We start from the raw sequence: 11,641 nt of genomic DNA, 5'->3' as shown, positions 1-11,641 counted from the left end.
GTACAACTTTGTTTCTTCCTGAGTAGCTTTTGGTGGTTGGTGTGTTTCTAGGATTATGTCCGTTTTGTCGACGTGATCGGCATGCTGTTGCTCTTAGCACTCTTCTAATTCTTTTCATTTAAGGTCCAGTAGTAACGCTCCCTTTTCTGTTTTCTGATTTTAGTTCTCTGCATCTTTTTTTCTGTCAGACTAAAGGTTTGTCGATTTCATGGATTACTTTAGGAGTTTTAAAGGCCGATTTGCTCATCTGTCAGGTCTACTTTACTCAGTGTTTAGAACCAACCCCCTCAGGACAACGGCATCTTTATGCCACGAGGCTACAGGGCAGGGTGGTCGGCGTGGGGAACGGGCCCAGGGAACGTTTGGTGCTGCCGAGCAAGGGGACTTGTCGGCAGAGGGAGGCAAGCAGCCGCCTCGGGGCTGGAATTTTCCAGAGTGTTCTGGCCGCCCTTTCCAGAGTGTTCACTTCCCAAGGGACGTCAGTGCTGGCAGTGCCATCCAGGAAGCCCTGGATGGTGGCAGGAAGGAAGCATGTGTGTCTGTACTAGGGACAGGGACGCTGGCTGGAAAACCAGCATCAGTGCTGTGAGCCTGGTGAGGTGAGAAGAACTGCCCTAAATGGGCACCTGGAGTGGAGAAGGGCTGTCACCCCAGAGATGGCAGAGCACGTGGTGACCAGCATGAGTTACCGCAACAGCAGCTCAACAGGACAGCCATGGCTAATTCCCGCTCGGGTGGCCCGGGCCCACCTGGCCGGGTTTAGGAACCTACACCCTTCTCGAATTGGTCACTGTGTACGTCCAGAGAACCTTCCCTTCTGGCCCAGCCACGGGGCCCGAGGTGCGGGCCCTGTGCAGACACAACCCGGCCGCCCAGGCCGCATAGCACAGGGCCTTCCCGGTGCAGGTGCAGCAGCCTGGGGAGAGGGGGCTGCGCCAGGAACCTGGTTCCCCCAGGTCTGTGGTCTGACCGAGGTCGAGAGGGGCACATGCTTGGTCTTAGCATTTTATCACTGCCGAGCCAAAAGCCTCTCGGCAAACGGGAGAGTACCCCTGCCCCGCAGCTCGGTGATGGCTCGTTCACACCCTGCCTCGTGGGCTGCTGTCCCTGGCCCTCAGATGGTCCTTGGATCGGGAGGGCTCGGCTCCCCAGGGCCTTGGGCGCCCCCGCTGGGGTTCAGGAGCTGAGCGCAGTGTATCTAGCGGTTGACCTGGGCCTGACCTGCTCCGTGTCTGCCACCATCTGTTTCTTCCAAGTCGGGAAGAGGGCCCTCCTCTGCAAGCCCCGCCCCTGCGCAACGATTTTCTAGGGCGGAGCTGGGGTGGGTAGAGAAGGCCCCTGGTCCACGTGGACCAGGGTATCCGGCGGCCCCTCAGACCTGGACGGCTAACGTCCCCACGTGTCCTTGAGCCCCCAGCCCCTGAAGTTTCTCCTGGATTGACCAAGAAACAGATTCCCAGAGACAACAGGGTCAGGCCGAGCAGGTGCAGAGTTCGGGCCTTTCTCCTTTGCGAGGTGGACGGTTGATCCATCACACCTGCATCAGTGCCAATTGGCACTGGGGGGCCTGGCAAGTCCCCACCAGGAGCGGCTTGGGGTCCAGTGAAGGCAGGATGAGGTGGCGCTCAAGGGGGGTGTGGTGTGTGGAGCTGGCATGGGAGCTGCCGGAGCAAAAGTCCCACGGCCCGGCACTAGTGGGTGTGAGGAATGGGGACCATGGGAGACCCTTGTATGGAGGAGGGGACGGGGTCTCAGGAGGGAGGTTGTGGGCCTCAGAACAGGCTCTGAGAGGGTGCAGGGGGTGAGATATGTCATGTGTCCCCTGCAGCGGCCCTCTGGGGAGCAGGTGAGCCCCTAAGGCCTAAGCATCGTGTCCTGGGAGACTTGGGGGGGTGGGCACAGCTGGATGAGGCCCTGAGTGGAGCCTGCGGGCAGGGGTGTGGTGAGCCCAGGGCACGGGAAGAAGAGATGCCAGGGGCCTGCTGTGGTTCAGGCAGGGCAGCGGCACAGCGCCCGGGACGGCCCCTAGGAAGGGCTGCCCAGGCCACTGCGGGCTGGTGGGCAGCCCCATGCGGCGGCCGCAGGCAGACTTGCTGGCTCCAGGCTCTTCTTCTGAGGCCGCGTCTGTCCTGAGACAGACACAGGGAGCCTGTGTCCCCGCGAGCAGGAACACGGCCTCTCTGTCGGCACCTGGACCGGCTGGCCCCCGGGGCGGGCTGTGGGGGGGCGGCGTTCCACACAGACCCGCACTGTGCCCCCCTCTGCCGGCCTCCTGCCTGAAGCACCTCGTTCCCGCCGGGACCCTCCCTGGGGCGGGGAGGGGGAGGGGCAAGCAGGCACGGACCCGGGCCACCTGGTCAGCAGGGCCGCCACCGTGGGGCGGGAGTCGTGTTTGCTCCCAGCTAACACCAGGCAGCGAGGATGGGGGGCCGCAGCCCAGGTCCCTTGGCAGAGAGCGTCAGGACGCCTAGTGAGGGATGATTAACGTAGTTTAACCTGTGCCAGTCAGGCCTCGGGATTGGCGCCGTGGGCGCTCCCAGGGCCCGGGTCAGGGAGTAGGAGGCTCCACAGCCACAGGGGTGGGGGGGGTTGGGAGGGGGGCGCGCACCCGGAGAGGAACAGAGGGCTTCTGTTCATGCCTCTGGGCCTGGACCTGGGGGAGGCGGGCACAAGGGGAGGACAGGAGTCTTGGCTTCTCCCTCTCCCGGGCCCCTCCTGGGTGTGGAGGGGTGACCAGGGGGGGGGTTGCTAAGAGCACAGGCAGGGAGGGGCAGCTTCCCTGTGGCCCTGCCGGCACGTGATGGGGTGAAGCGCCCTGGTGCTGGTGGACACGGTGGGGTCAGGGCGGTACTGGTGACCAGGGAAGGGACTGGGGGCGGGCGCTCCATGGTGAACCCCGTCTGTGAGGGAGGGGACGTGCCGGCCCGCGGACTGACTCGGGAGGCCAGCACGAGTTGCCCCGGGACCCCCTCCTCTGTGAGCCTGCTTCCGAGGACGACCGGAGCAGCAGCAGTGCCCGGGCACACGAGGCCTCACCGGGGTGGCCGGGCCTCCCTGCTTTATTCCTCCACGCACAGGCCCGGGGCCGCCCCTACTCCGGTTTGGGGAGTGGCCAGTCCCGGGACCGGAAGTAGCCCTCCAGGTCTCGGAGGCTGAGTGGGGGGAAGTAGGGGCCGATCCTCTTCCGGACCCACCACCTGCCTGCCGCAGCGTGCTGGCCCCCCAGGCGGCTGAACTTGTACCTGTAGTGCTCTCCCCGGACCCACCTGCAAGGGAAGACCCCGCGTCAGGTGGCCTGGCCCCTTGCCTGCGGAGCGGCTGCTCCTCAGGAGAGGCTAAGGGGGAGTTGGGGGGGTGGGGCCCAGGTGATTTCTGGAAAAGGAAGGGCTCAACACTCGGTTCTGCACCGTGCTCTCTGCAGGCCACCACCCCTGGCATAGGTGAGCAGTGGTGGTCAAGGGGGGCGTGGAGGACCTTGGCACTCAGCCATGTTTTTGGGGGCTTGGGGCATGTCTGGGGGGTGCCTGCTTTGGAGGAGAAGCCCCGAGAGAGTGCTGAGGCCATGCTGGGTGTCCAGGGAGGGGTTCTTACCTGGGGGGGGCCCTGTCCTGGAAAGGGTTGAAGGCCAGTAGGGACAGAGCCTCCCTGTCATTGGCCAGGAGCTTGCCTGCCAGGTGGATAATCCATTCGTTGTGCTCATAGGTCTGGGGGTGAGAAAGGAGTGGGGTCCTGGCTGCGGGCACAGAACCGGGCGCGTGGGGAGCCCCCTGCCTCGTCACTCCCCCAAGTGTGCGCGGGGCCCGCACTCCCACTTTCTCCATCTGGGGTGCTCTTCGGAGGGGCCCTCCCTGCTCTCGCCCGTGGGGCAGGTGTCGGGACCGTTTGTTGCTCTCGGGGCCGAGCTCCCGCCATACTGTCCTGTCCTCAGAGCTGCCCCTGGCCTGCCGGTGCTGTCACCTGCCAGGCCGGGGACCTCGTGTGACTGATGGTCTTCCTGAGGCCGTCCTCACAGGCAGACGGGGCAGTGACAGCCCCACCAGGCCAACGGGGGGATGGGGTCCCTGTGGGGCGCGCAGGGCATGTGCGTGTCGGCTGCACCCGTCTTGTTCTCTCTGGTGGGAGGGCTTGGAGGAGCTGGCGCTGACGCCCTGGTCCCCTGCACCCACAGGGCTTGTGCGAGGGGGTCCGGGCAGCGTGGAGACCCTCACCCGTGGGGCCCCACTGCTGTGCAGAGCAGGGCGCGCGGGCTACCCCAGGGGAGGAAGACACTCCCCGGGGAGGGGAGTTCGGTCATATGTGCCGGGCGCTGTGCCCAGTGCGGTGCCCCACGGAGCGCTGCCAGAGAGGTGAACGAGCCCCCCCGCTGAGGCCCTGACACCGGGGATCATGGGAGGCAAGGGCTCACCCCCACTAAGGGCACTGTGGCCTTGGGAACATGCCGGGAGCAGAGAGGCCCTTACCTGGAAGGCTGCAAACCACATGAGCCAGTCCAGGCGGTGGTGGTATGGGGAGATGAGGCACGGCCGCCGCCCCGGGTCACCCGGCTTGCACTTGAACTCATAGTCCTCCCACACAGCGTCCGGCGCGCTGGCGTTGGGGCTGGCCGTGCCCTGCAGGATGACCTCTGTGCGCTCCTTGGTGATGCTGCGGGGAGACCGAGGCAGGGGGCTTTGGGCGCATGACGGCGGAGGCTGCTGCGCCTCAGCACTCTGGCTTCTCTCCTGAGCGGACGTGGGGGAGCCTGGGGCACCCACCTCCCTACGACCTTGCCCTCGGCTAAGGCTGCTCCCCCTGGAGGATTGGGCTGGGTCTCCATGAGAGACCTTGGATCACACGTGTGCACACAGAGCACGGGGCAAGGAGACCTCACACCTACCTTCCGAAGGCGCCGTATGTGTTGACGATCCGCAGAGAGTTGAAGGAGGTGTTCATGACCTGCGTGGGACTCAGCAGGTTGAGGACCACGGGGACACTGAGCCAGGCCACCAGGATGCCTAGCGCCACATGCACCGCCCGCCGCACCATGCAGCCTGGTGGGGGCAGAGCGGGGGATGGCAGGGTGAGCTTCCCTCTGGGCCTGGCCCCCCCACCAGGGAGGAGCTCCTGTGAGCTCACAGGAGTGAAGGGAGGGTCCTGCCCGCAGCCCCCACACCAGGACACCCTCTGAGGCCTATGTGGACTCCCTCTCGTGGGCTGGTCGTCCCGGTCCTAGGGACGAAGGGCTTGTGTCCGTTGGAGGGGGCGTCCACCCACCGTATCTCAGGGTGGGCCGGGCCCCTCGGGCAGCCTCCTCCTGCATCTTCAGGACTTGGTCCTTGAGGCCTCCAGGCCTGGAGGGAAACCAGAACCCCAGAGCGGCGTCATCAAAGCAGGCGATGCTGGGCACCATGGTCAGCCAGTTCAGGAAGCTCAGGTTCCCGCTGATGACGAGGACCACCTGTGGGGGGTGGGGCAGCGCTTGAGCCCAGGCCGGGCCCGCTCACTGAGGACCTTGGCCATGGCACACTCTGCCCAGGCCAGGCCAGCCTGATGCACTCGCATAGGTGGCCTTTTGAGAAATGCCGGTGCCCGAGGTCCCGGCCCCTGTCCCTGAGTACGGTGTCCGCCCCCGCCCCCGGCCGATCTCAGAGGCAGCTTCTCCCCAGAGCTTTGGGTGGAACCCAGCATTCGGACACCGCCGTCGTGGCCTCCAGGGCTGCCGGATTCCTACCCACAGAACCGTGCGCTGGCCTCTGCTGTCTGATGTAGTTTGCATCTGGGGTAATTGCTGTGGTGACTGTCAGCAAGTACTGGCCTGAGGCAGCCCCCGGGACCTGTGCCCAAGTCACGTGGGAGGGGGACGAGGCTCTGGCTGCTTACCAGGAAGTCTGGGGTGGGGGGGCACCTGCGTGGCCACCTTGTCCTCCACGGCCAGCGGCCCCCCAGTCCTGCCCCGAGTGACCATGAGCGAGGTCAACTGGGACCTGGGCTTCTGCTGGGGTAGATGGTGCCGCCCACTGTCTGTCCTGAGAGGCCTTGAGCGGCCCTGGCTTGTTCTGCAGCAGGGTCTTTGGTGACCCAGGGTCTACGAAGTCCGATGCGCCTGGGGAGAAACCGCCACCGGGGAGGCCTGCCCTGCATCCGAGCGCTGTTGGCCTCGCCTACAGACTTAGCACTAACTGGACCGTGGCAGTTTTCCCATAGGGCTTGTCCCTAAAAGTGACTTAGCATCTTGGTCGTCAGAAGTTAGGTCACAGAGTCTCGGAGTGGATGGAGTGCCGAGAGCCTGGGGTTTCCCCGCACAACCAGCCTGTTTCCCAGAGAGACGCTGGCTGTCACGGCTGCGTCCCAGCCGGAAATGTGGAAAGTTCCTCTGGCAGCTGCACATCTGGTAAGTTGTTTTAGTGACTTGAAAATACTCAGGCCTGATTATAACCCTGTCAGTGGGCACCGGAGGGGGAGGGGAAGAGGGAGGGGTGGGGAGGGGCTGCTGGGCCCACACTCTGTCCATGGGCATGGGGGCCCCAGTCCGGCCCTCAGAGACCCGCGGCGCCCTGGGCAGCACGGCTCAGACAGACGCACTGGACCCGGAGGGGGAGGGTCCTGTGAGGCCGGTCCTCCACGGAGGTGCTGACGGCCCGGACTGCCGATCCCTGGGGATAGACGGCTGCCCTCAGAGTGGCTGGGACCCGGGGACCCGGCAGCGAGGAAGCAGCAGCCGTGAGCTCCTGGCGAGTGGGAGTTCTCACTTTCCAAGTCTGTTCTATTCACACAGAGGATAAAATGCACTAACTTAAAGCACATAGCTCAGTAGCTTTTGACAAATGCGGACTCTTGTGCAAATCACTGTAAAATCCAGAAGGTTCCACCCCAGACATTACCCTGGTGCCTGTGTTGCCCATCACCTCCTCCCCCACTTCCCTGCTTCGCTCCCACCCTATGACCTGTGAACTGACCTTTGCCTTCCGTCACTGCCTGTCCCCAAACGTGGCGGGCACGAAACCTCGGCGCCCTGAGACCCCTGGCCGCCGCATGAGTGGTGAGGCTCTGGCACGTGGGAAGGAGCGAAGCCTGTGAGGTCTTGGTGCGCCCCGCGGGAGCCGTGCTGGGGGCCCTTTATGGAGCCTGTTAGACATGCGAACATTCCCATCGTTTTATGCCAGCACACTGCTTCTGTTGGGCGTCAGGGTTGAGGTTGACGTTTTCATGACGTTACAAGTCACTAGTTTTTTAGAAGCTTTACAACCGGTGCTCTGTGCGTCCCGAGATGCTTGTTTACTCTGGGACCGCACGGGTGTAAACGTCACGTGTTTAGGTGAGCAAGTGGTGTGAGGCTGAGGGCCCCTCGGCATCCAGACCCCGCTGTGGGACGGCGGCCGGCCAGGAAGTGGGGGGTGGTGGGGAGGCTCTGGCGGCTCCTGAGGGTGAGGGCAGGAAGGCAGGACGGGGCAGCTGTTAGCGCTCACACACACGGCCGAGGAGACGCGAAGATGGGAGCGGCCAGACGGACCTGCTTCAGGAGGGACTTTGAGAAGAAGGTGAAACAAGAATGTGACAAAATCGCCCCAGAGGCAAGGAGAAAAATCAGAGACGGTCGCCCGCACACGTGATCCGATAGACGTATTTCTGCAGCAACCGTGACCTGAACAAGCTGACGGCTGTTACCAAGCGGAGCAAGCTGCCTCCCCGCGCAGCGACCTCGCCGTGGGACAGCCCAGCTCTCCTCTGTGGCAGGCAAGACGCAGCTGAGGCCCCAGCCCCTTCTCTTCCAAGTTGGGGTTGCAGCCGGTCCCGGTCCTGGTGACCGGGGAGGAAAGTGGGGTCACAGCGGCCAGCCTCACGAGGCTCTGGCAGGAGGAGTCACGTTTCCAACAGGTCTCGTCAGGTTTGAGGGCGAGGGCACTTCGTGAGGTGTTTTATGAGAGGCAAGGGTTCACGGCTCTTTCGGTGCTGAGGCCCCAGAGGATGATTTCAAGGACGGGGCCCCAAGCCGCGGCCCCAGCTGGCAGGTGTCCCGGGCACGCTGGGCTGCCCCCGGGGTCTGCTGCGCACGGCGTCTCTGTACCCCCTCCTTGAGGCACCTGACCTCCAGCACTGGTCTCCCCAGGCCAGGTGGACCCCGACGCACTCCCAGTCGCGTTGGCAGGTGACTCGAGGGGATGGCGTCCCGCAGCTGGGCTGTGCGTCCTCCTCTCTGGAGTTCTGGCCGTCTGGCAGCTCTCTGCACCTCTGACAAAAGTTGGGCTTTCCATGGCATCGATTGGGGGTCTGCTCCCTCGGGACCCCGCCGCGGGGCTGGCGGTCTCATCGCAGCTCTCTGGGGCCGTGGCCTGGGCAGTGCCTCCATCGCAGGGGGACGTGAGCCCTGCCTCCTGCCCGCAGTCAGGACCCTGGGGCGCCCTCACCCCTGGCCCTCAAAGCCCGGCAGCGGCGCTGTCTCACTGCTGGCTGCCAGCACCCGCCTCTGCCTGGGGACATGGCCCAGCTGCCGGCCCCTCCAGGCGTAACTGGTCCAACTTGTACACGTACCTAGACACAGCCTCCCTCATGGCCACCTCTTGAGACCCCAGAGAAACCCAGTCCAAAGCCGCTAATGTGAAGGAGCCTCACTGGCGTGGAACGTTTATGCCCTCCTGTGTGACAGGGGGAATAAAAGCACTGGGCAATGTGGCGCCTGGGGGCTCAGTCGGTTAAGCGTCCGACTTCGGCTCCTGTCATGATCTCATGGTTCGTGGGTTCGAGCCCCACGTTGAGCTCTGTGCTGACAGCTCAGAGCCTGGAACCTGTTTCAGATTCTGTGTCTCCCTCTCTCTCATCCTCCCCTGCTCACACTGTCTCTCTCTGTCTCTCTCAGAAATAAATAAAAACATTAAAAAAAAAAAGCACCGGGTGAAAGGCGAAANACACTGTCTCTCTCTGTCTCTCTCAGAAATAAATAAAAACATTAAAAAAAAACACCGGGTGAAAGGCGAAAGGGGGGGGGGAGTGTCTGCTGAGCTCCGAGTGGTGCTTCAGAGGGTGACTTGACAAGCCCTTGAGGGAAGGGACACAGACTGAACAGCTTTGGAGGCTTCCTGCCTGACTTTCCAGAAACTCCCTGAAGGGGAAGGAGACCTGAGCGTCAAAGGGAAAGGGGGCCAGGACACCCCAGTGAAGCAAGGCACAGGCTCACAGGGCTCTGTGTCCCAGGATGAATGAGCAGGAAAGATTGGGTGAGCATTTAGACGGAAAGACGTAAAACACGAGGCAGGACGGTGGTCTGTGGGGCAGCAGGTTGGAGTCAGAGGGGCAGGGGCTGCTCGGACGGGGGCTTGCCCGCTCCCTGTTTTGCAACAGAGGCGGGGGGAGCAGGGTGGTCACACGGTTTCTCCACAGCAGCTGGCGTGCGGGGGAAGGATTTCAGGGCACAGCCACGGGGTCTGGCCCCACAGCGGAGAACTGAGTGGAACCATGGGGCCCAGTACGCACCCGAGTTCCATCTGTAAACACCCAGCCGGAGGGTGGGGACGGAGGAGAGCCCCAGAGGCCCCGTCCTGCCTGCCTCCCCAGAGCAGTCGGATCCCATGCCCTTCTGCTTCCCCAGAGGGGCGCAGCCCGACGGGGACGAACTCACGCAGAGGCATGGTGGCGCCGGCTCATCCCAGAGAACTGGGGCAGCTCTGGGGCCCAGGGCCACGGCTGTCCTGCCTCATCGTCGCACGGCAGCCGCAGTGGCCTCTGGGCAACGGGCCTCTCCAGGCTAAAGGGCCTGGGATATAGTCCCACAGGCTGCGGCTGCCTGGGCGGCTTCACCCCAGGCTGCCACACACCCCTGCGCCAGCCTCTGCTCTCCTCGGGGGCACTTAGCGGGCCTTGGACCAGGGAGGGAACCCTGTGAGGGCAACCTTGACGCTAGGGAGGTCGAGGTGGCAGGCGCTTGCCACACAGGTGCTGCGGGGACGGTGCAGGCACCCTCGGGTCTGCCACTGCTGAGTGCTGGGCACATGGAAGCTCGCCCGGGACGTGGGTGGAGACCCAGCAGAGACCCCGGCGAGGCGTAGGCCCCACGCGGGCTAAACCAGCCTCGCAGGGAAGGGTATGTCTGACCCGCCCGGGATGAAGAAACGGGCCTGCGAGCAGGGTAGCTGCTCATCAGAGAACTCAGCACTGAGTGGACGCGGCACTCAGACCCTTACTGGCACGGCCCACGGTGGCCAGCGTCCAGCCACCTCGGCACACGGGCTACCACGGCTGGGACGGAACAGGAACAGAATCACATACACAAGAAAATCGGAAACTAGGAGGTAAGAACGTTCAAACAGCTACTATGACTAAAGTAAGGGATTTACGAGAAAGCCCTGGTGTAATGAAGAGAAATATGAAAACCACGGAAAAGAACCAAATGCACTTTGAGAGGTAAACGGTCACCCAACAAATGGAGAATTTACCACAAAGACCTCGGACAAATGGACACGATAAAAGTCCACGAAACTGTCGGAACGGAGCAGTGGCTCCTTTCTGAACTGAGGCCCAGACCACGGCTGAACAGAGTGCAGCCCCAAGGGCACGGGTCTGTCACACACGTGCACACAGTCCCGGGGGGGAGGGTGGCCGTAAGAACACCAGGAAGTCCTGTGCAAACATTCCAGTCTGACAAAACGCTAAGCGCACAGGTGAGAGGAGCCTGAGAAGACACGCAGGTGCGGAAGCCTCACCCGCAGGTCGGGGGACAGCGTCACAGCACACGCAGGGACCAGGGTCAAAGCGGTGCCAGTCCACGGCAGAGACCCCCGGGCGGGCTGAAACAGTGGTGTGGCCAAACGGTCCTTGAAGGTGGCGTGGAAGGACGGTGCCGTCCCGCAGAACAGCGCCCGCGAGACCTGGGTCTGTGCCCGCGGCGCGGTCCGCAGTGGCCATGCGTGTGGGGACATTAGGTATGCTTTAGATTCCCTTCAAGGATAATCGTTCAGGTAACAAACGACCCTGGACTGTGGCGTGGCTGCCGGGAAGGAGGGCTTCTAGCCTGCAGAGGCCACAGGCCGCGCGTGCTGACCGCTGGCTGTGGGCGCAGCGCCCGGGGCGGGGAAGCCTGCGTGGGGCTGTGGGGGGCGGGGGGGCCCCGCTCTTCCCTCCTCCGTGCCAGGAGGCTCTGCTGGCCACTGCAGCGCGTGAGGCCGCTCCCTCCGCGGCGGCCTAACCTGAGGCTTCTGGAGGGGCAGACGGCCCAGGCCACTGGGGTTTGGTGGCAACGCCCAGGCTGGACTCCTGAGGGAGGCCCTGGCTCCTGCAGCAGCGTCCACCCAGAGGGGGTGTCTCCAGCCAGCTGCCCCCTCGCCCCCTCGCGTGTGGTCACCACGAGGCCCTGCCCGCTGCTGCCGGAGCCAGAGGCCGCCTGTGAGGCCCGCTGGTGCTGCTGTCTGGTGCCGCTGTTACCTTGGCGGCTGGTGGCTCTGAGGCTGCGCCTGCAGACACAGGTCCTGTTGCCTCAGGAGGTCCCGTCAGCCCGAGACCCAGCCCTCTGCCCGGTGACCTGCAGCTCCGGGCACACGTGAGCGCCGGCGTGGCTGGCCCCGGGGAGGGCCACTTCTGAATAGCTCACAGGAATCCCAAGCTGCTCTGCTGTGGGTCACGGTCAGTGGCCGGCCACCCCCCCCCTGGCGCCGCCTCCTGGCCACCGGCTTGG

At 64.0% G+C, this 11,641-nt stretch overlaps 1 protein-coding gene across 1 annotated transcript in view; it reads right to left on the bottom strand.

Moving 5' to 3' along the window:
* Window positions 1-3,013: 3,013 nt before the first annotated feature.
* LMF1 (lipase maturation factor 1) overlaps window positions 3,014-11,641 on the bottom strand; it is a 66,237-nt gene continuing 57,609 nt past the window's right edge. Inside the window, exons 7-11 of the mRNA XM_077762667.1 lie at window positions 5,254-5,437; window positions 4,877-5,030; window positions 4,461-4,644; window positions 3,592-3,704; window positions 3,014-3,266 (exon numbers count right to left, since the gene is read on the bottom strand). Of these exons, the coding sequence (XP_077618793.1) occupies window positions 3,092-3,266; window positions 3,592-3,704; window positions 4,461-4,644; window positions 4,877-5,030; window positions 5,254-5,437 (810 nt within the window). The 3' untranslated portion in view covers window positions 3,014-3,091. The remainder of the gene's footprint in view (window positions 3,267-3,591; window positions 3,705-4,460; window positions 4,645-4,876; window positions 5,031-5,253; window positions 5,438-11,641) is intronic.

This window comes from Crocuta crocuta, unplaced genomic scaffold (assembly GCF_008692635.1).
Source record: "Crocuta crocuta isolate KB4526 unplaced genomic scaffold, BGI_CrCroc_1.0 scaffold234, whole genome shotgun sequence".
In the NCBI taxonomy this organism is placed as follows: Eukaryota; Metazoa; Chordata; class Mammalia; order Carnivora; family Hyaenidae; genus Crocuta; species Crocuta crocuta.
The sequence above is the reverse complement of the archived record's forward strand: the minus strand, read 5'-3'. Positions and strand labels throughout refer to the sequence as shown.